Below are 23690 nucleotides of genomic sequence, written 5' to 3' on the forward strand. Positions count from 1 at the left end.
CTCGCCCCCCCGGCTTCCCACCACGGCCGCTCTCGGCGAGGAAACTCTGGCCTCCGCTTCCTCCTCCTCCGACTCGGACACCGGCGGAGCCTCCCCGCCCCCGCGGAAGAAAGCCCGGGCCTCCCCGGCGGCGGCGGAGGGAGCAGGAGAGCCCGGGGCTTCCGCGGGCAGAGCAGGCCTCACCTCGTCCCAGTCCCCCTCGGTGCCCGCCGGGCTCGCCCCCGCCGCCGCCCCGCTCAGAGGCAGCAGCAGCAGCAGCGGCGGCATCGCCAGCAGCGCCATGCAGGCCAACGGGGCGGGAGGGGGCCAGCAGCAGCAGCAGCCGCCGCCGCAGGGCCCGGAGCTGGGCTGCCTGGGCGCCCAGAACGGCGAGGCCTCGGCGGGCACGGCCGCCGGTGACCAGCTGGCCCACGCCAACGGGCTGCTGCCCTCGGCCAACAGCGGCGGCCCCGGCGGCGGCAGCCCCGGCGGGCTCGGCGTCAACAACGGGGTACCCGCCGCCGGGGGGCCCGGCCCGGCCGCCGCCGAACTGGGGGGCGGCGGCAGCGCCCTGAAGAAGAAGAAGCGGCTCTCGCAGTCCGACGAGGACGTGATCCGGCTGATCGGGCAGCACCTCCACGGGCTGGGGCTCAAGTAAGTGGCCGCGGTGGGCGAGGGGCAGCGCGGCCGGGCCGGGGGACGGGCTCCTTCCTTCCTCCCTTGGTTTCCTGCGGCGCCCTGAGCGGAGGGTCCCCCTGGGGCCGGGGCAGCCCCGCCGCCCTCCGCCCCGTCCGCGGGGAGGGTCCGGAGCGGGGTCCCCGTGGAGGATGGGCAGCCCGGAGCGGGGAGGAGGGGAGAGGAAGGGATTCGAGGTGAGGGGGATTGGTGGCCAAAGCTGCCCCGTCGCAGCCCGGAGGTCTCCGGTGAGAGGAGAGCAGTGCCTGGCGGTGGGGCAGGCCCGCTCCCGGAAAAATGGAGCCGGAGCTGTGTTTGCCAAACCCGTGCCGGTGTCTAGCGAAGGGACAGGACAGGAGCTTCCCCTGCCAGGGATGGCAATATGGAAGTCGGGTTGCACACCGATAAGGGTAGATCAATACAAATGTGTTAGTGGGGGAGAAGTTATCTGGTAAACATAATGGAGCCCGCAGCTGGGCGTGGGGGGGCGGCTTTTCGCAGATGAGCTCCAAGATTTGGCTTGTCAGCTCGGAGGAAGCGACACAAAGTAAACTGCCACTTAAGCAGGCCGATTGGCTTCGCTCTGGAAACCTTTGGCCCTCTAAATGGTGAAGGCCTCTGTAGATTTGTGCTGGACACGTGCTTTTGCTAATAATCTTACTTGTAAACAAGAAATGAGAATGTTGGCCCTTCCTTAAAATCAGAAGAGACAAAATAATTTCCCAGTGGAATAGGGGAAGTCTTAAAGTGTTTAATCATAGTGCTTTGTGAGTAAAGCTAAAGCTAGCCAGTATGTCATCATTTTGGAAGGAAGGTAGAGAAGTCCTGCGAAGTGCTTGTGTAGCCACAAAAGAAGTCTTCAAAACACTGCAGAATGGGTCAGCTATAAAGAACATATTCCATAAAATAAATTGCCTCTGACACAAGAGGCAAGTTTACAGCAGCAGACAACTCGTGACTGTTCATAGATGACACCACAGTAAATAAGCTATTTTTAGTATAAAAGGGGGAGGGCTACAGGTCCCTGAGTTTGTTTATTTTTTTTTAAGGAGCCAGTCTTGTAAGAAGTGATGAAGAAGGAAAAATTAGGCCTGTGCCAGATGTTGTAGCTCTCCTTGTTCTTTTAGGGGGGAGGTAGGGAGGGGGCAGGGGATGGCAGCCAGTAGCTCACAGCTTTCTAGAGTGTATCTTCCTTCATGAAGTTTATCTTCTGTGCAGGGCTGGCTGTTTGTGGTGGCTGGTAAGTCACATACTCCATGGTACTTCAGCAAAGCTTTCAAGCTCCTTGACAACTTGCTTTAGGTCGAGGTAGCTTTTGACATGTCTCAGGCAACTGAGATCACCTTCTTGAACAAGCATCTGAATCTGGTCATCGTTTTCTTGTTTAATTAAATTACTTTATGGTAAACTGTTATCATAGCAGGCGGTGTATTTGTGAGGGTGAAACTGGTCGGGTTTTTTTACACTGTATCTCTCCTGCAGCCAGACTGTTGATCTCCTCATGCAAGAGTCAGGATGTCGTTTAGAACATCCTTCAGCTACCAAATTCCGCAATCATGTCATGGAAGGAGAATGGGATAAGGTAACGTAGGGCTTATAGGACTGTATTAACCACTGTTGAAATTTATAGTATCTATGAGACAATTCAAAATTCATCCTCCTTATATAATTTTTTTTCTCTTCTGCCGATTTCTGCAGGCTGAGAACGACCTGAATGAACTTAAGGCCTTAGTGCATTCTCCGCATGCAATTGTGGTAAGAGGCACACTTGAACTCTTTCAGAGCTGTGTAGTTGGACTAATTGTAGTGGTGTAATCTTTCACTATGGAGTTGGTTGTCCATAGTTCTTGTTTTCTCTTTTTTTGTTTACTTTAAGCTGCTTGCATGCTATCTCAAACGTCATACTAATCTGAACTTTTTTTTATTCTGTTGTAGAATGTGAGATAGGCAGCCCAAAAGTATTGAGGCTAAGATTTGGTGTACTGAATGTTAAAACTCTATTTAATATACCTAACTGATAAAATATAAATCCTGTCACAGTCCTAAAATAGGTCAGTTTCTGTAGAAACTGCCTATGTTGAATACTAATTTCAACCTTGAAGTACTTCTCACAATCTCTGTGTTTATAGGAGTTAGGTTTTCTTGAGGGAAGAGAAGTTTAGAAATAAAATGCACTAATACTGATGTGGAGCTGGCATTGTAATAACACATTACAAGAATATAGAGGCTGCTATAGACCATGAACAATACTGTTGCTTTTCCAGATGGCTTTTAAAGAGCAAATGCATTTGTATTGCTGTTTGGGATTTTATTTAGAGCTTTTTCTCTTTGGGTGGCTTTTTTTTTAAAAAAAGATAAACCTAGAAATAGAAGGTTGGTGTATCCTGTGACTTGACACTACAATATGTGTTGTTATGATTTCAGTTGCTCTGAGTAAAGTGTTTCTTGTTTTGATTTTTGGATCTCAAGATATAAATCATCACTTGGCTCTTCAAAGAGCTTGTTCTTTTGTTGTAAAACGTTTATTTTAATGAGATGAAGTTACAACAGCTATGGTCACTTAGGAAGCAAACTGTATCAAGGCTTTTTGAAGTGTCTGTGACTGTAAACAATGAGGAATCAGCTGATGGCTGCTTAGTTCCACTTCTAGCTGATTCATTTGTTGTCAAGACAATTTCCTGTCTGGTGGGGGAGGGAGAGAAAGAGAGAACAGGAAATGAAGTAGGAAAAACAGATGTTTAACAAAACATCAGAGGGTACTTGACAGTAGTTTACATTTGGTTCTGTTGGTTTGGTCAAAGCTTAGCACCTCTTAATTAGACCGACCAGTAGTTCACTTTCGCTTTTGTCAAAGACCAGAAGGAGTTGAGAATTTTGCATGCAGCTTTCAAGAGTTTGTGTAGCCTGAAATATGGAACTGCTATATTGGAATATGAATGGTCAGTGGAAACAAATTCTCTCATGTTTTTGACTTCTGAAGTTACAAAGTTTGTCTGTAGTATTAAAATGTTTTGCATGTTGGTGAGTCAAGAGATTTAATTGAGTTTTCAGCATTGTAGTCTTTGGAGACCTCAGTTTGAGGAAAAAGAATGTTTTCCTTCTGTTGTTCTGAAGGGCTCCAAGAGCATTCTCTAATATTAATATCTTAACTGATTCCATAAAGCTTGGTGCAGTAAAAACACTTGGTTTAAACTGAACTGTACCTGAACCAATATGAACTGTTTTCTTTTTAAAGCTGATCTCCTTTATATTAGCTTGATATAATTTAAAACAGGTAACAGTTTTGAATATCTTACATGTGCAAGACAGTATTATTTGCAAGGATAAGTTGAGCTTGTGTGTATGGAGTCTCCTCCTCTCTCCCTGTCCAGCTTTTGTGCACATGGTTGAGGTTGTGGGCGGGTGTTAGTGCTGGGAAGGTAGAGAAAGGTCATGACAGGTAAGGAGGGATGCTTTGTGCTCTGTAGGTATTCCCCACTGCAGAAAAGTCAGAGCTAATGAGGGTGATGAATGTCTTGATCAGGAAATGTCCAAACAAGGTGCTGCTGCAGGTAGCTCTTTAAAAATAGAAAATTGGATTTTGAATTTTCTGACTTGTGACTCACACTATGTGACTAGATGTTTTAAAAATGTGTGCATACAAGAAGAATGGGTGCCTAAAAATTTAGATGACACAGGGAGTATTTAACTAAGTAGGGTGTGTGTTCTGTGGTTTGTTTTTGGTTTGTGGTTTGGGTGGGTTTGTTGTTTTTTGGTTTTTTTTCTTACAGTTAATATGACCTGGACAAAATAACCAGGATTGGTTTTGAAATGTCTGGTCAGTGAAGGGAGATGCATATATATTCACAAAATCCTGTTTGTATTTAATTTCCTGATTTTTGCAAAGTGCTTTCAGTTCTATGGGTGACAACACTAAACATGAAGGGGCTGATGTCAATTTTTCAAGCTTTGATGCAGTGTGTTGGTATGGGGGGAGGAGGGTGTGGCAGCACAGGACAGTTTGCTGTTTCTATTTGTGTTAACACAGCTGAGGGCTGTACAGTATGTGATTAGTCATGTTTGCTTTTCCAGCATATCAGATACAGCTCTCTTAGAAAATCTGTAGGAAAACTTTATAATTAAGCATGATGTTTTTCCTTCAGCAACAGTTAGAATACACCAACTTCAAGCCAGCCTGAGGTTTTACTTACTTTGGGGCTACTCAAGCATATGATGATATCTGTCTTGGGTACTTAGTTGCACCTAGGAAGAAACTTTGGGATTATTCCTCTGTCATCTAGAAAATACCTTCAGATTGTTCTCTTTACTTATTCCAGAGGTATACAGCCTGCAGCAGGCAACACAATCTAAAAAGTGAGTTAAATATTATCATTTGAGTCAAGTGCTCCACCTGCCTGCATGGTGTCCCTCTTGCTACCAGCATTAAGGGCAGTTCCCTACTGGAGTTAATTACTCCCTGTGTGGTGGAAGCCTCATTAAATTCCTTGCTGAATTGTGTAGAGCACAATGTTTTCTTCCCTTTACATATCAGGGCATTTAAGTTTTGGATTGTTTTATAGTGCTTTCATCAGTGTTTTGTAAAAACTATCACAGTAAAAGACTACAGGAAAAAGAAAACTGAGATCTTAGTTCTGCAGGCTGTAAGTAGAGATGGCTACTGTGTTGAGTTTGTTTTGAAACATCTGCTGATAATTTCACCATGTATTTTAGTTACCTATTTAATTTCAAAGAGCAGTTCTTACAGCAATGTTTACTTACTTGTGACTCCTAGTACATTAGTAAAACTCTTGTGGAGCTTGTTAAGATACACAGGTTGAAAATAACACCAAAATCTAGACATAAAATTAGTTTATTTTGTATTTTGTTTGTTAAACTTCTGAAGATTCACTGCTGCTTACAGTTACTGATCAGAATGGCCCAATTTCTTTCCTGTGGCAGTATGTTTGTCCTGTTCCTTTCACAGCTTTGTTTGCTGAGGTTTTCACCTTTGGGTATGTGGTGATGGTGAGTTATGGTACCTGCCAGACTTCCTAGAATTTAGGGTTCTGGAAGGAGCTTTCCTACTAACAGGACAAGGAAGGAGTACAGTACTAAGCACTCATGTTAGTAATCCAAGGCTGTAGTTTGAAGAAAGAAAAATGCTAGTAGTGCATGCATTGAAACAAACAAACAAAATCCTGTAAATCTGTTAACTCTTAGTTCTGCCCCAGGGTAATCAGAGTTCAATTTACACTTAAAAAATAGCTTGTAGAAACAACAAATAATGCAGTTTATCTTCATCCTTTCTGTAGAGGTGAGAGACAGGGTGAGGTATAACTGAACAAAACCAGGCAGAACTGCAGTGCTGACACTTGGATTGGACTTTTCCAGGGGTCCATCAGGGTGAGGAATCTTGGCTATAAGCTAAGCAGTGGTGGTGTCTGAACTTTAAATTGTTCAGCAGTCATGAGTGTAATGATGCTGAATTTCCTTTGCAAACACTGAGATGATAACAAATGCCAGGCACTTGTGTTACTTTGGTATGGTTTTCATTATGGTCATTTTGATTTCCCTTCTTTGTAAGGCACCTAAAAAACAAATGGAGAAAGAATAAGATACTTAATCAGCAGAGTTTGTGCTTTTGCTATATTTTAGAGTTCTCATTCCTTCTAGAAGAGGTTGTTTGGGCTCTAAAAGAGATGATGTACCAAAAATGGTCTTGGATTTTGTAGAAGGTGGTGTTGGAAGAAATTAGAAGTGCTATTAGGGGAGTCTAAAGGAGTTGAGAGAAAGTTATTTGCCAGCAAAGTCAGTAATTGCACAGAAATAAGAAGTAGGAGACAATGAGTGTCTCAATGTTAAAAAATAACCTGCAATGTAATATTACTGGAGTGTGACTCTTGCCTCAAGGAAATTCATGCCATTGTTTGAGTATGCTGTAGGGCAAGTTTTGGAGCAGTTATCAAAATAGCTTAGTAATTCAATTTAATTTCCCCATCAAGACTTTAGTCCCTGCCCTCTGCTGTCGATAAGTTACTATTTCAAGTTGCTTATCTCTTATTCTAATTCTCCATTATGGGAAAACTAGATTGCTGCATGAAATGTATAATACTTTGTTTTTCTGGGGGCCTTTATATTCCTAATGTGCCTAAGTCACACATGGCACTGATGACCTCTTTTTTTTAAGCCATACTTTCTAGCCTAGAACTGAAATTACAACTCTTTGGCAACAGCATTCTGTGTGGTATTTCTGTAATGCTTTCATGGAATTGCTGAGACTGATGTTGTAAAACCCACATTATAGGATTTTTCTGCTCTTTTTACTTTTTCCTCTAACAAAACGAAATTAATGTTCCAAGTCCTGAAAGTAAGGAGGGAGAAAAGGTAGGTTATCACATTTAATGGAAATATAAATTAAATATCATATGCAGCGGATGGAGAAGGAAGATAGGGAGAGATTACAGTTTTTATTACTAATAAATATCAGCCTGTTTTTGATCTGGTGGTGATCATCAGTGTGAGGTGACCAAAAGCAGTGAAATATAGAGTGTGTCTGCCACCTGGGCATTTCTTGTATCCTGGAGAGCTTGTGCACAGCTGGTGGAGGAAGTTCTCATCCCTCCTGCTGCTGCTGTATAAGCAAACAGCGTGGGGTCTGCTGGCCTGCTGCATGGAGCAACCACTGGGCTTGTAAATAATTGGGATATCTTTCATTTGGTTTTTCACATGTCAGAACACTGAAAAAAGTTGTCTCACCTGGAAGAACTGTACAGAAATGGTCTAATAATTCCAAATTCAAATAAACTAAAGAGCTGGATTGGGAGTGCAATACAGGTTTGCCTGTCAGATACAGGACAGCAGAGCACTGCAGACAAGTTTGAACATAAATCATCTTTACTGTGTCATGTTTTATGCTTCACAAAGCTGTGTGGTAAGTTAATAGCACTGTATGTGGAAACTTCATTCTTTTGAAGAGCTGAGTGTGTCTGGAAATGAAAATGCTTAATGTTTTAACTTTGAATTTAACATCTAGTGAGCCTTAAACTTTCATGCGAGCTTTAATAGAACAGGAACATCTTAAACTTCCCAATTATCCCTCTACTTAAGGAGGCTGGCAGTGTGTTTGAAACTAAGTAAACATTGACCAAATATGAGCATGAAAATAGTGAGGTGCCTGAGGTCTGATGAAAGCAGAGGAAACTGGTGATTGAACTGGTGGTGTGTTCTTTAGGAAAGCAAATGTAGTTTGTTGCACTTTATCTCCAGCCTATGTCTTACCAGTTTGTCTAAGCATGAAGGTTTTCCTCATTTTCCTCTTCAACCTGGTGAGTTTTGTGGACTAAACCTGTCATTTCTGCTAGCAGTAAAGAATGTGTACAAACACAAAATACTTTATTTCATCCAGAAACAACCAAACTATGTTTGTACTAAATTACTATTAAAAATTTTAATATAGTAATTTAATGCCTATTTTTAAGGTTTTTTTTACCCACAGATATTTGTTAGAATAACAGGCTTGATTTTTTTTTTTTTTTAAGAAAACAACCAAAAACTGTGAAAGTAACACTATGAAATAACAGCACTTAATTCAGTGTGTTGAAGTGACTCCTAAATATAGGAAACTGTTTTTTTTCTGTAATCCTGAAAACAATACCCAAGGAAAACAAGTAAACATGGAACTACAAAAAAACCCCAAAACCTCAGGCAGTGTCAGTTTGTTACTGTTATATGTTATGGAGCTATGCAAACAATTTATGTCAACACCTATGTAAGCAGTGTGAGAACTTGATGAGTTGCCCTGTTGTGTTCTGTGCTGTCATGCAGTCTGAAATATGAGAATTGCTGATTTGGGGCCCTTTTCTTGATAGAATGTTTCACTGGAAAACCTGAGTAATGCCAGGTTTGAAGGGTGATGACTAAAGAGAGAGCAGGTAAAAATGGGAACAGTTGCAGGGGAGATCTGAGGAATGATATAGGAACTACTTGGAGCCCCATCAGGCAGGGAAGAAATTCATGGATAGCTTAATTGCTGCAATGTTGTTGAAAAGCCAACAAAAGAAATTGAGTAATGAAACATTACTTAGAGCTGTCTTTCTGAAGGGCATAGTAGAATGGTTTCTACTGTTCTGTTTAGGCTCAAACGTTTTCTGAAACTTCAGTCAACCTTTTTCCCCTGACTGCTGCTTTCTGTCATGTCAGAGGATGAAGTTTTTGCTGCTGCAGCAGAAGTACCTGGAATACCTGGAGGACGGCAAGGTCCTGGAGGCACTTCAGGTTCTACGCTGTGAACTGACGCCTCTGAAATATAACACAGAACGCATTCATGTCCTCAGTGGGTAAGTGTTTGCACTTTGAGAGCTCTTGCAGAGATGTTCTTTAAGGAATTCTGTAGCTTTAGATAACTGTTGTTGTGAAGACTCAAGCTGTATTAAAGCTGCTATCCTGGTGGATAATAAGCTGTACTGAGATGTGATAAAATGCTGAGTAAAGAATGCTGTTCAGTAGACAGTGTTTTGTTTCAGATGCTTGAAAACAACCTGATGATGATTTACTCTAGTACTACTAGAACCCAAATTAATACATATGTATGATTTTCTGATCTTGAGAATTATTAGCCAGTTACCTTAAAACTTAATTGAATATAATCTGGTTTGTTCTTAGATGAAAATAAGACAATTCTACCATCCTAAAATTGCTTGTGCTTTTTGTTTTCTTTTTGTATGGGCAGTTTGCAGACATATGTTCAGAAGACGTGTGTTTGTGTGAAATAGTTCCCTGCCTTTTTCCCTGTTGGTCTCAAGCTCAACTTACCTGTTCCCAGTTCATTAAAAATGTTATTATCTGTACTGTATCATGCTTAAAAGTGAAAAGAATGATTCCAAAAAGACTTGGTCTGTTGGTGTATGTGCCCTTTTGAAACAGGTACCTGATGTGTAGCCATGCAGAGGACTTGCGTGCAAAAGCAGAGTGGGAAGGGAAAGGAACAGCTTCCAGATCTAAACTTTTGGACAAACTCCAGAGTAAGATGTTCTAGTGTTTAGAATTTCTTCTCATCTCTGTTAAATCCAGTATAACTTACTCATCCCAGGGAACTGATTGTGGGGGTTGGTTGGTTGCATTTTTGTATTTCTTGGTTCATGGGGATACCTTTAGGTGCCTTTACCCTTTGGTCTTCTGTACTTTAGCTTTTGCTGTCTCTGACAAACTGTTTGCAATAAGAATTGTTACTCCTTAGCTCTGCTGCATGCAGTAGTGATATACCTTGGTGATTAAATGTGGTTTAGGGAGGGATGTGTGTGTTATAAATGCCAGCCACAGTGTGTGGTGGAAACTAAGTGTGACCTATCACCTGTAGTGATACTGGTGCTGGTTGATAGTGGTCTCATACTTTGCTCTGAATTATGGTTTCTCCTCTCTCTTGTGGCTGTTGTAGTACTCTGGACCAGAGTTATAAAACCCACGGTATTCTTTATTTTCATAGTGCTGATAGAGAATTCCCTAAAGGAACCCAGCTGATGGTGTTGTTATGCAATATTGTAGATCTTGTAAAATACTGAGTTTTGAGTTAGTTTGTGTAAATGGTGCTTGTTGGCCAGGACAGTGCACTCTAGAACAACAAACACCTTGTATACAGCTCTGCTTCCCAGAAGTTCATGCTTCTAATTCCAGGTGTATATCTGTACATTCAAACTCAACAAGCTGCGTGCTATTATTTACTCAGATCTCTTCCAAAACCACTCAAATCAAAGTACGCTCTTACTTGTAACTTGCATTTGAGGAGTCTTTTTTTCTTCACTTGTTTATTTTTTCTCCCTAACTCCCCTGAAGCCTACCTGCCCCCATCAGTGATGCTTCCTCCGAGGCGTTTACAGAACCTGCTGCGCCAGGCTGTGGAACTGCAACGGGACCGGTGCCTCTATCACAACACCAAACTCGACAGCAACCTCGACTCTGTCTCGCTGCTAATAGATCACGTTTGTAGTAGGTAAGGAACCCTCCTGACTCCTGAGATGAGCAATCTTTCATTGATCTTTTAAAGTAATCTGATGGTCAGAGATGTGAGGGCTGCTCTGAGCTGGTTTAACAGGATTTTACTGGGAAAAAGCAGTAAAATCCTGTTTTGCTAAATGAGCGGTGGAGGTGAGGAGTAAAGGAGGTGTGGAGGGGAGATTTTGGTAGCTGGATGTGGGGTAATGGGATCAGACTGAAGGTTAAAAATTTTAATCAGATTGGTGTAAAAAGAGGATGCTGCTATGCTAATCCATAGCCACTTGTTTCCAGTCTATTTGTTCATCAACACAGGATTGCTGTGTTTTTCCACTGGAGATTCAGTGGTGTGTTGCTTACCCAGACTGTCTCCAAGGGTACTGGAATGTAGAAAGCCTGCTGAAGCATGGTTCTATGAACTCAACTTTCAGCTGTAACTTTGAGTGGACACGGGTGCATTTAGGCACAAAGGTTAAGACAGAGGAGAAATGTAGATTTTCCTGAGTTACATAATATATAACATGAATAACAAAAAGAACTATTTTTTCATAGATATGTAAGGTAGAAAGGATTGAGTGTCTCTTATACCTTTGTATTGGCTCTTTAGACTGTCTGGATAATTTTTTTTTGGTGACAAAATGGAGGCTGCTTCTGAACTTTCAAAATGCAATACTCTTAATAGACATGAAACAGGAAGGTGTTTGTTTTTAACAAATGGCTGACTTGAGCAGTTTTTCCTCATCCAGCAAAACTTGGCTAAAGACCCAAAACTCAGTGTAGCTTTTATGGAAAACTGCTGTGCTGTGCATGGTGGATTAAGGCAATAAGGGCTGTATGGGTTATCCTTATAAATTTGTCCATATAACAGGCTAACACTTGGGCTTGCAGGGGAATTGTTTTCAGTTAAGGTTAGCTCCTCTGAGGAAGTTAATTGAAAACTGATAAACTTGCTTATAGAAATTTTCTGAACTCAGCTGCTCTGACTTGCATTCTTGGGTTACTTGGAGTCAGTTTTTAAAGATGCAGACTTCCACAGTACTTTGCTGTAGCCATCTTAAGCTTTGAAAATTACTGTCTTTGGCACTTTAGATATTCAAGTAGTCTTTTAGCTTACAATTTTACTGCATTGCATTGTTTCAGCAGTTGTAGATGTGTGTGCAGACATTTGAATGTTACCCATTTTAAGAGCTATTGGAAATGATCGTGTGCTGGTATTGTGGTTTCCCTCCTTCAGAAGTGAGTCTTCAAATCAGACTACCTAGAAGAGATTTAACCTTTAAACAAGTCCACTAGTAGTATTGGCAGTTGTGCAACAGATTTGATACTACTTATCAAATCCCAAGGAGCATTCCAGATCACTGTGAAGAGCTTGATTTACTGAAGCCAGGCTCCAGAGAGCCAGGTAGAAAAGGCACCATATGCAACAAACCTGAGTTTGAATTTCCCCCACCTTAATCTATTTGCTGACATAGAAGTTTGGGCTTTTGCTTTGTTGGTTCCTTTTTTTTTTGGCTAAAGTAATACTTCCTGAATTTGCATATATGCTGTGTACATGCATAGATACTCATGGCTGCTGTAAAAACAGGAATCTCAACCAAAAAGATACCCAAAAACCCACTTAAAAGCTTCCATTCTGTCCTAATCCTATTATAGCTGCCTGTTGCAGGGGTCTGCTCCAGTTTGTGGTGTGCTGTACTGCTGCCATTCTTGGGCATAGTGAGGTGAGTTAGGCAGCAGAAGCCAAATTTTGATGAAGGTGTCAGAAGTAACAGTCTAAAAGCTTAGACAGTTCAAGTCCTGTGCTACTTAATTGATGGAACACTGATAAGTTTCCCTTTTTTTAGTTGGAACTAATCCCTTTTGGACTTATGGCAATATTTTGGTTAAGCATGCTTGAATTGCACTGACAAGCAAAATGATTTTTAACTCTAAAACTCACTTGATAAGAGTGGGAGATATGAGTGAGGCACTACTGGGAGTGAAGGTGAAGGATTTCAGAGATTTTGATAGCAGAGAATTGATGCTCTTGGGGATGATGATTTTTGGTTTTGAGAACCTTCAGCCTAGTTGAGTGTGTTGGGGCTTTTTGTTCATTTGCCCTTTTTGTTTTCTTTGTTGAGGAATAAATCTTTCATTGTATGTACAAGGAATAAAAAGGTAGCTATTTGTTTTATTCTATAGTTTTGAACTTGTGTAAATACAACAACAGTAAAGTTATTAGATACTTTATCTCAGTAAGTAAATGACATAATTCAGGTGTTTTGTGCTGAACAGAACAATTTGTAATGAAGCACTTCAAAAAAGATCAAGAAAAACCTTTGAGCTTCAGTAATATCTAATTACCAAAACCAGAAGCTGTTAAGACAACTGGTTCTGGTTTCTTGTTTCAAGACTGCTGCTATTTCCTTCCACAGCCAGGTTATTTAATGTGGCTTTGCTGTCTGTGAGTCAAACTTGCTGAGTTCTGTTTCACTAGTAAAGTGAGGATGACTTTTTGTGGGAGCACTCTGGTCCAGCTGGGTTGTGAGCAGTGAAATTCAGTATTGGGATGTGTCTGCAGCAGCCCTAATAACTGTGTCACCCCCTTTAGGAACTAAAAGTATCTTGCTATGAAAATGGTGTGCTCCAGCATTATCCTGCTTGATTTTCATGTCTGCAAAACTTTGGCTGCTTGTCTTAAGCTTTAAGATGGAAGAGCTGTTGTTCCACAGAGTATTATTTTGAAATGAAATGTGCTGAAAAGACTTTCCTGGGACACAGCATGCCCCTTGTACTTTGTGTGAATTATGGATGCAGCCTCACCTCCTAGGGGAAGTTGCTGTTCAGAGCAAAAACATTAATTTATAACAATATGGCTAAATAATAATGAAACACTGCTCCTGTAGGTGCACATCTCTGTGTGAGGGCTTGCCTGCTTCATTCTAGACTTGAAGGGAAACAAAATCTTCCTTCATGGGTGGGGCTTTTTTTACTTTGGGTTTAGTGTTCTTCCAGGGGCAACCAGGCATTCCTACTCAGCTGAAAGCAGGAGCAGAGCACACTTGTGTTTCTCTGCAAACAAATAAGTATAGACATACCCAAGAAAGCCATATATATATATTTATATATGTACATTTTACCCTTCTCTACCATAAGAGTGGAAATGAGACTGTATGGTTCTTCAGTGCTCCTTGATAGCCTTGGAGCACAGACTAGGAAGCCTCTTCTAATAAAAGAAAATGTACTGAGGGGATACAGACAGTGTGAAGCAGAACTTTTTCCAGCTTCAGAGAAGAGGTAGTTTGTTAGGTGTCTATCAGCCTGACTGCAACCAAACTGTATTTGTAAACATTAATGGGAAGGAAGTAAGTTTTCTGCTTAAATTAATTGAGGGGAGGGGCGTTGTTTAACTTTTGGTGGGTGGGTTGTGATGTGGTTTTGTTTTTTGATTGATTTTTTTTTTGAGCTGGTTTATCTGCAGTGGTAAATACAACTGTACATTTAAGGGCACCATCATTCCCTTAGTGTCACTGTGTCCCATCAGAGTTGTGTTGCACTGGGTGCTGTAAAAACTCAGCCTAAGACCAAACCCCTTCAGCATCTCTGCAGGTGAAGAAAATGTGTCTGTGGTTAGAGATTGTCTTTTAGTGCATCTGAACAATGAACTTGTACCTCCTGCAGTATTATTTCAAAATAAAGACATCTGCTGTAAAAGCCTACATTTATTTTATCTTAGATCTGAAATTCTTGTTTGAGAGCTTGTAGGCAAGATTTAAATCAAATAAAACTTGTCTCCAGTTCTCACCTAACTTAATAATTTGACTGTTAGCTTTTTTTTGGTGTGTAACTAGAATATTAAATATTGGCTCTCGAGGAATGTTTCAGTCTTCTTCAGTAGTTTATCATGTAATATTTTGCTTGATAAACTCAGCATTTTTACAAAATAGTTTAGATTTTGTGAGGGAGAATGTTCAAGCTGAAAGCTCAATGGTATCTTGCTAGTTATGCTTAGATATTGTATTTGGTACTCTGCAAAGGTGAAAAATGACAAAACAAAGGCAGAGAAACATCTAGTTTATTGCAAGGTCGCATTCAAGAAAAGGAAGTTCTGTGTAAGAATCATTTCTTAGCAAGATATAACTGAGTTAGATACCTACAAAAACCTCATGAGTAAAAACACTGCACCTATGGTTCAAAGAGACATATGCTATAGTATTTTTCTATACAGTAGAAAATATTATAATAAACTATTACACTCCTGATGAGGTCAGTTTAATTCCAAGTTACATGAAAGAATAACAGATTATGTAGGTGAAATAAGAACAGTTCTGTGTTCTTATGGTTAGTTATGATGACTTAAGGTGAAATAAGAACAGTTCTGTGTTCTTGTGGTTAATTATGATGACTTAATGGTGTGAGCTTGTTGCCAGGTGAGACACTTCATTCTCTTCTTACTTGAAGCAGCTGTTAATCGAGGGGGTTTCTAAGGTGTTTGGCCTTGCACTTAAATAAGATTTTTGTTTGACTGGGTTTTTTTAATAGCTTAAAACTTAAAAAAAATTTTTTAAATCTTACAGCTTTCTTGTTAATGTGTGCCTTTTCCCTTTGTTTTGCCAGGAAACAGTTCCCCTGCTATACCCAGCAGATCCTAACGGAGCACTGTAACGAAGTGTGGTTCTGCAAATTCTCCAACGACGGCACGAAATTAGCAACAGGATCTAAGGACACAACTGTTATTATATGGCAGGTTGATCCAGTAAGTGTGAAAATGGAATGAACTTGTCTTGCCCTTTCCTTTCAGCTTTCTCCTGCTAGGATGGTGTGATTTTTGTAGGACAGGCTGACATGTACTGTAGCCCTGTTACATCCCATTCCCTGGGATGGGAGTCTTGTAAATCTCATAGCAATAGGATATTTCATACATCTTTCCTGCTCATATCTATTGGTACATAAATAAAGAGGTTGATTGATGAATCTAAGCCTGTTTTGACTTGTAGAAGTGATTATGAAAGTATGTCCATATATTTCATAATAATTGAAGACTGGGAATAAACTTGAACATACACACACAGCATTTGAAGTTGCTAATGTTTGTGAAACTCTATCAGAAATAAGATCCTTATGGTTTTTTAACCACGCTGCTGCAGTCTGGTGTGTGAGGTGGAAAATGAAAGGTTTCTGCAGTTCCATACTGGTATTCAGTGGGGTTTGAATCTGAGTTTTTTTTCACTTCAGGTTGGGAAGCCATATAATCTAAGTCCTTTTTCCTGTTAAAATGATGGGTGGACTTGAAAACCCTCTTCCATGTGCATAAATGTTATGTAGCCCCAGAATTAAAGCAGGCACCATGGCTTTTTCAGGCATGAGACTGCTGTGGTTTGTCTTCCTCTGAGCCAAGAGCTGCATAGCAGCAAAGCTGACTTCTGTTATTTAGTTTGGAAATTATCTGGGTTTTGTTTGTTGGTTTTGTTTGGTTTGGTTTTTTCTTGGAGTAATTTAGGTGAATTAAGGATCAAACATTTTTTGCTGTTAACTTATCAATTGACTGTAGATGCGCATCTTCCTTCTATATTGATGGGTTTTAATACCAAACATCTTGATTAGAACATCTTAAAGTGAATTGTTAGCTAATAGCTGCCTTTAGTAAAACCACATAAATGTTTTGTGAGTGTTTAGACTAAGCCTTTTGACCAAGAGCTGCCAAAGAATAAAAATCTCTTAAAAATAGTTGGTGGGAAAGTGGTTTTGTAGTGTTTTATTGGTTTGTCTCCTTTTTTGGGTGCTTTTAAAAAATTGCAATGCTTTCAAGCAGGTGGATACTTAAATAGCATTAGGCCACATCAAGTGATTCCTATTTGCCAGAACATGCTTCTCACATTTCCTATAGCAGTTGACAAGGTCTTCTGACTCATAAATTTAATGTGATTGTCAAGGCTTTAAGTATACAGAATTATTCTAATCTGTTTGCATAAACTACATGGAAACAAACATCCAGCAATGTCTGGGCAAGTGGTGGGAGAGCCCTGTTTTAAATGAACAGTGTTTGATTTTTCCACACACACTTAACGTGTGGGAGAATCCTTCATTTCTCCCTTTCTTTCTTCATTGTCTCTCTTGAAGTGTAAGGACACATTAGTGTCCTATTAGTTTCTTACTTTCGTATCTTGAATTTTCTAATGTGTTTTCTTATTTCATACCTTGAATTTCTTACTGTTTTCTCAGACCCAGCCACGTCTAGACTGTCTTAGCCTATGCTTCTGTTGTCGTTTCCATTGCTAATTTCACAGTTCTAAGGAGGCTCAGCAGCACTAAATAGTGTCTTGAGCTGACTGGGTTTGTGTGGGCTGCATTGTTTGACTGTCAGGAAGTTTGGCAGAACCTCTGTGGAGCACAAAGGATGAGCACACTGTGCATCACCTTGTCTCACATGCATCTTTGTTAAGAGTTCTCCTTTAACAGGCTCCTTAAAAAAATCCCTTCTGCATTTTCTGAAAACTGTTGACAGCTTTTTGGTGTTTCAGCCAAGGAGCTCAGCTACTGCAGACTCGAGTTGATGCCTGAATAGTTGCTTGTCATACACAACCAAAATTTGGAATCTGTATGTAAGGGATAGAAGTGCTGAGATTTCTTTTGGTGGTGGGTGGGAGGCAGGTTGACTACATTTGGAGATATTTGCCTGAAATACCACTGCCTGCTGTTTTACAGCATGGTATAGCAGCTTTATGGTATTTGGGGGGGAAGTATGAGAGCAGTATGGAAGATAGTAACAGCACCAGAGCGCTATCATTAGAAGAGGAATATCTTATGTACCTTGTTCCTCATGAGTTTCAAACACGCTACTTTAATCCTGTTGTAAAAAAATGTGGCTGTTCTAGACAAGCTCCAGGATGTGAGATGATGTCAGACATGACTCAATTTCCTTGAAAATCACTTTAGCTACAGACACAGCAGGGTCTAATGCAGTCTAGGAATAATTATAAGAATGGAAAAGGGGTCTTGAGGAGGTCCATTTGTTTGCCCCTCTTTCTCTGCACTCTGAAGATTATTTTTAGCTCACTTTCTTTTGAGGAATTTACATTTTCTAGCCAGCAGAACTCCCAGTGCTGCAGGCTGGCTGAGAGTCACCAAATCCCTCAGAGCTGATCCCAGGAAACAATCCTGTGTGTCACTCTTCCTCTGGTCTTTCTCTTCAGAGTCAAGAAGTGCTCTGTTGATTAATACTGAAAAAAAAAAGAGAGAAGGGACAATTAGAGAAATCAAGCTAGAATTTCAAATTAGTCACGCTTTCTGAAAAAAATTGTGGAGATATAAGCATCTGCCATGCATGGAAAAAAACAGGGGAGGGTGGGTAGAGGGAGGACAACTTGATTGCCCTTTCCAAGAGGCTTCAAATAATTATTGTCAGCATTTTAACAAGCTCTGTTCTACTTGTGTATCTGCTGTTCCCAAGAATCAGTGCTAATACTGTACTGAAGCATGTTTCTGTATTTAGGAAGCCAGTGTGTGGTTGTTTCACAGTATCTAGCTGTACTATTTATTTTTACAAGCTTCTTGAAAAGTCAAGTTCCTCTGATGAGGCAGCAGTAAAACAGTTGTAATATAGAGATGATACAAGAGGCTGCATGTGCCAAGTATGCTTCATTCACTAAATCTGGCAGAAAACAGCTTGCTGTAGGCAATGCTTCTGAAATAAGAACACCTCTCAAGGAAGATTTTAAAAATATCTTTCTGTAAATCTCCTTCCTTGAGAAGCACACACAAGATACATGCAAGTTTATAAAAATTCACTTCAAGGTTTTCCCTTGTCAGCAGCTGTGGAGGGTTTGGTTCTCTGTTTAACCAGAACAGGTTTCCAACATGTCTTTAGTTTTAAGAAAGTAACTTAATTCTGTTAAATACAGATGATAGTAATTTCATATTTCAGTAGATGTAGAAAAACTTGACTCTGCAGAAATCTTCTGTACTAATGCAAGTGTAATGTAATATAAAACTTTGTACTCAGTGGCATTTCTTGAGTTTTATGTTCAGAATCACAGAACATTGGAACAAAAATACCTCTGAGTGTTCTTGTTTTGAAGGTTGATGTTAGGAGCTTTCATTTTCTGGCCCTGTAAACTCTCAAAGCTCTCATGCTGTAGATGGATGCTGTGGAAGTGTGAAATGTGGTGGGAGTTGATTTGCAATGTCTCAAGAACACCTCTCCTGTTCCAGGACACTCACCAGCTAAAACTCCTTAAGACGTTAGAGGGTCACGCGTACGGCGTCTCCTACATTGCCTGGAGTCCAGATGACAACTACCTTGTTGCCTGTGGCCCAGATGATTGCTCTGAGCTTTGGCTCTGGAATGTACAAGTAAGTGCTGGCTAAGTGTGAAAAAGAAAACTTTGTGCTGCTTTTGTTTCAATATCTGAATCCCTTCCTGAAAGAAGGAATCGCTGCAGGCTTGTGCCGAGGTGGGAGTGTAAAGAAGAGATGCTGGTCTTGCTGCCCTCCTCTCAATTTGAAAAAATAATTATGGCAGCCTGCAAATGCTCTTTTCACTTTGGACAGAACTGAAATTGGAGTTCAAATCGAAGTGTCTGGGATTGTGCAGCAATTCTTGTGTGGGTGGTTACTATCATTTCTGAGAAGGGATGGCATAAATGCATAGGACGTGAGAGAGCTCCTGAAGAGAAGGGCAGCAAATGAATCAAGAGAAGCAGAGGGCAGAAGTATCAGTTGATCATTGATGATTTTAACAAGTAGGAAAAGTAAAAGATGCAAACTGTTCTGCTTCATGTAACCTTCCCAGTGATGTCAGTGAAAGAGGCTTCAATTTAGGATTTCAGAACTTCATTTTTCCATCAGGCACTTGGGCATTTTGCCATTCCCTCCATGAATTTGAAAATCAGTTTCTGCTGTTGAATTTTATGGGCACTTGAGTTGATATAAAAGCTTCCCTTGCCTCAGCTGAGAGCTGTATAGACTTCCTTGTGCTGCCTTGGACTCTGAACTAATACAGTTCCCTAAAACAAAAACGTTGCCTTTCTTCACCCTTGGAACACTTTTCTTCTGTTTAATTGACTAAATTGGCTCAGTGAGGAGCACTGCTGACAGTGCCACTCATTGGTGTTCTGTCTTGTGAAACAGTGGCTTTATAGGCATGAAAGCTAAATTTTGGCATGAAGAGCTTCAGCTCAAGGAGGAAAACATTCTAACTACTGTGATATTCATAACTTCTTACTAAAATATATTTTGTCACCTGTTTTCTTCTAGTTTCTCCCTGCCTCCTTTCTTTCAGTGTTTTGGGTTTTTTTCATTTGACAGTGCTTGTCATTCTCTTGGCTTGTTCCTATGATTTCTTTCATTCCACTCAAAATCTTTTAGCTGTCTGACACACCAACTATTCCATCTCTCTTGATTTGAGAGACAAAAGAAATTGTCCCAAATCAAGTCCAAATTCACTGGATATGCTAAAGTAGTTCTGCCTTTCCATTGCATTATTCATAAGTATGTCTTGCTTTTTAATAAATTTATCCACCTCCAAGCTATTCTTGTCAGATAAAATTACCAGTGCCTTTTTGAGAAAGGGTTCTGGTGTAAGGCCCTGCTGCCTTTGTTTGTTTTCCAGACTGGGGAGCTGAGGACAAAGATGAGCCAGTCTCATGAGGACAGTTTAACAAGTGTGGCCTGGAATCCTGATGGGAAGCGCTTTGTAACGGGAGGGCAGCGTGGACAGTTCTACCAGTGTGTAAGTGCTCTGCAGCTGTCCCTTGGAAAGCAAAGCAAGGAATTAAAAGCTTGGTCAATGCTTTTTTGGGTTTTGTAGATGTGTACACTAAAGGTTCTGATCCTTTGCAATTCAAAGATTAATGCAGATATTTCAGCAGCACTTCTGTATGGAGCAGTTTGAAGGGTTTGAGCGTCTTTGACCTGCCTCAAGGAGGATTTGTGATCTGGATTTTTTTTCTTAGCTGCTTCAGAAAAAAACATTAGTAAAAAGCAGTCTTGCCCACAAGTGTTTTTATTCCACAGAATTTTGACTACACTTTTCTTAGTTTTTGCATGCAGTCTTGGCTTAGTGAAAATAGATGTGAAACCCTGATTACTTGACTAGAGCTGGTTTGGGGTGGTGGTCCACAGTTTCACCACGTTCTTGATTGTTTTTTCAACTGGTTCCCAGAATAATATTAATAATTTAGTATGCAGACCTCTCTGTGAAGGTCAGCTCAGTGATGGGGTGCACGTGGCATGAGAAAGTAAGTGACAGAAGGGATTCTCTGCTCTCCAGAGTGGATTCCTACAAAAGCTCTCGGTTAAGAGAACCAACTCCTAATTCATTAGGTCCTACCTTGTGAAGGGTAAGGTTGCTTTCTGTAGCCATTGTCTGACTAGAAAGGGAAAAACATTTTTATTTATGTCACAGCTCCTCAAAATCCTGAGACTAATGGTTGAATGTTTGTTGGTTTTTTTTTTCCCTTCTGCTCAGGATTTAGATGGTAATCTCCTTGACTCCTGGGAAGGGGTGAGAGTACAATGCCTTTGGTGCTTGAGTGATGGGAAAACTGTTCTAGCGTCGGACACACACCAGCGAATTCGGGGCTACAACTTTGAGGATCTCACAGACAGGAACATGTAACTGCCTCTCTTCTTGGTTCTGAATTCCTCTTCCTAGTGGCATTGTGGGGGACAGGATGGGAAACAAGTTGTTAAATGTTCTCAGTGTTAAAAGATGGAACAAGAATTAGTGAGCAAGTTTCAGCAGGCAGCATTTGATCAAATATTAGAAATAACTTCCTGAGCACTGGAGTAGGTTTCTGGTGGATGTTTTGGCATTTCTGTCATCACAAGAACTTGTAGTCCTCTCAATTCCTGACATATTTTGGTAGAATCTGTCTTGAATTTAGGAGTTGAGGTCTGGAGTCCCTTTTGGCCTAACATAAACAAGTATTGCAGACCTGGCGTATGCTGGTTTCTAGAGTCATACCTTATTTCAGATTGGGAACTGTTTTTCCCTGATCATACTGCAGAGAGAGGGCGTGCCTGTTGTCTTGGTGTTGCATTATCATCTGCTTATCTTGACTCTCATGTGTTATCATTTCAGAGTACAAGAGGATCACCCTATTATGTCGTTTACTATTTCAAAAAATGGCCGTTTAGCTTTGTTAAATGTAGCAACTCAGGTGAGTTGGGCATGTTGAAAGGAAATGGAAATAAATCTGCTTGCAACTGCTATCTGTTTTTAAATATTTTTGTGAGTTGGAATGTTTGATATTAACTAGTTGTATATTGTGTAATATGAAGGCTTTAATATTCATAAATACAGCATGGAATTAATTCTCTGACAAAAAGGCAATCTTATTCTTGAGACTTGATTTTTTTTTTTTTTTTTTTTACTGATTTATAGTCAAGAGTTTCATATTGGGAAATATGTACAATTGAATGTTATTATCTGGCTGTTGCATTGAGAAGCCAGGTACAGCAAGAACTGTGGCACTTAACATGTCTGGGACACAGATTTTATTTATCTATTTCTGCTTTTGAAACCTTGGCTAAAAATAAAGCTTTCAGAGTGGAAGGGACCTACAGTGAAACTTTAATTTAGTAATTTGATACATCTTTATTCTTTTCACCCACTATCAGTATCAAAGTTGGCTCTAAAGTAGTGCACTTCCATGGCTAATTCTTTTTCATTGTTCAGAAGAATGCTATTAATAATACTTAATGATAAAATAACATTCTTTAAATTTCTTATTTCCAGGGAGTTCACTTATGGGACTTACAAGACAGAGTTTTAGTGAGAAAGTATCAAGGTGTTACACAAGGATTTTACACAATTCACTCGTGTTTCGGAGGTCATAATGAAGATTTCATTGCGAGTGGCAGTGAAGGTAACACCATTCTCCTTTGTGCAGAAAACTGGAACACTGTATCCTTCCTATTCCTTCATCTTATAGATGACAGTTGCTAACAACAACATTATAAAAGCAAACCAAGTGGCTCATGAAATAAATTTGAGGCTTGCTGGGATTGTGGCATACTTCAAGAAGTAATTGTGGGCTGGCAGACAGAATCTTCTGAGAGGATGGCAGAGGTAGAACACATTAATGACTCTTTTGTGTTCCTCCTCTACAGCAAAAGCATCTGCACAGTTTTAATTAGAAGTGGGTGGGGTGTTCTTGAAGATTTTTTTTTTTTTTGTGGTGTGATATTTAGACTTCTGGTTTGAATAAAATGTACTTCTGGGGAATAACAGCTTCATTTGCCTGTTGGAGATACAGGTGTGGTAAGGTTATTTTAATTTCCATAGAATCATTTTAATTACAGACAGAGTAGTCTCAAATTAGGCAGTTGTTGACGTAGTCTGCTAGAGTTTCTTGGTGATTAAAGGCTTTGAAGTATGTTTTTATTCAGCTGTCTGTGGCAAGAGTAGAAATTGTTAAAAGCTTATGTGATGAATTGGTTTGGTTTTGTCACTGGTGTGGTGCCATCACCTGCCATGGAGGTCACTTTGAATTCAAGCTTATGTAGGGCCAGGAATTACACTTGCAATATGTAAACAAATTACTGTGACTAATGTGTAACTCACAGTTCTTAGGAAACAAGGTTGGCCAAGGCATTTCCTACTCTGTTTTTGGAAAATATGAAATATATCTAAAATAAAATCAAGTTTCACTCTCTGACTATATCCAGTGGAATATGACTGAAGGACAGCACCTCCAGTCCTCCAATCCAGTGTGAACCTTTTTCCATGGCTGGACAGGCTTCTTTGTTTGAGACCCTAGTGCCTGAAAGTTCAGGATTTAGCCATAACCCTGTGCAGGTGTGGACACTGCAGTGTACTAGTCATTTTTGTACACCAGTTTGTTGACTTTCATTGTTTAAAAACCACTGTAATTGAAACTGGAGGTAAGGACCTGATGGGTTCTTAGGTTTGAACTGTCTGAAGCTGTCACCTTTGTGCAAATGTGGGTACCGAGACTATTTTTAAAAGACAAGCAAACACAAGCCCATGTGAAGGTGGTACCTCAAGTGAGCTGGTTCAGCACAGGGCAAGGGAGTTACCATGTAGGAAAAAGCCTTGAGGCTTTCCTAGCAGCAAGGTCAGAGAG

At 40.5% G+C, this 23690-nt stretch overlaps 2 protein-coding genes across 2 annotated transcripts in view; one reads left to right on the plus strand and one right to left on the minus strand.

The window, feature by feature from the left end:
- The window catches only part of WDR26 (WD repeat domain 26), a 27891-nt gene continuing 4201 nt past the window's right edge, over positions 1-23690 (plus strand). Inside the window, exons 1-12 of the mRNA XM_058021594.1 lie at positions 1-633; positions 2137-2236; positions 2353-2409; positions 8833-8969; positions 9556-9653; positions 10462-10618; positions 15217-15355; positions 18811-18951; positions 20210-20329; positions 21068-21213; positions 21683-21761; positions 22340-22469. Coding sequence (XP_057877577.1) covers positions 281-633; positions 2137-2236; positions 2353-2409; positions 8833-8969; positions 9556-9653; positions 10462-10618; positions 15217-15355; positions 18811-18951; positions 20210-20329; positions 21068-21213; positions 21683-21761; positions 22340-22469 — 1657 coding nt within the window. The 5' untranslated portion in view covers positions 1-280. The remainder of the gene's footprint in view (positions 634-2136; positions 2237-2352; positions 2410-8832; positions 8970-9555; positions 9654-10461; positions 10619-15216; positions 15356-18810; positions 18952-20209; positions 20330-21067; positions 21214-21682; positions 21762-22339; positions 22470-23690) is intronic.
- The window catches only part of CNIH4 (cornichon family AMPA receptor auxiliary protein 4), a 25933-nt gene continuing 17605 nt past the window's right edge, over positions 15363-23690 (minus strand). The window contains exon 5 of the mRNA XM_058021597.1: positions 15363-17819. Coding sequence (XP_057877580.1) covers positions 17795-17819 — 25 coding nt within the window. The 3' untranslated portion in view covers positions 15363-17794. The remainder of the gene's footprint in view (positions 17820-23690) is intronic.

Source organism: Melospiza georgiana, chromosome 3, assembly GCF_028018845.1.
Source record: "Melospiza georgiana isolate bMelGeo1 chromosome 3, bMelGeo1.pri, whole genome shotgun sequence".
Taxonomy (NCBI): Eukaryota; Metazoa; Chordata; class Aves; order Passeriformes; family Passerellidae; genus Melospiza; species Melospiza georgiana.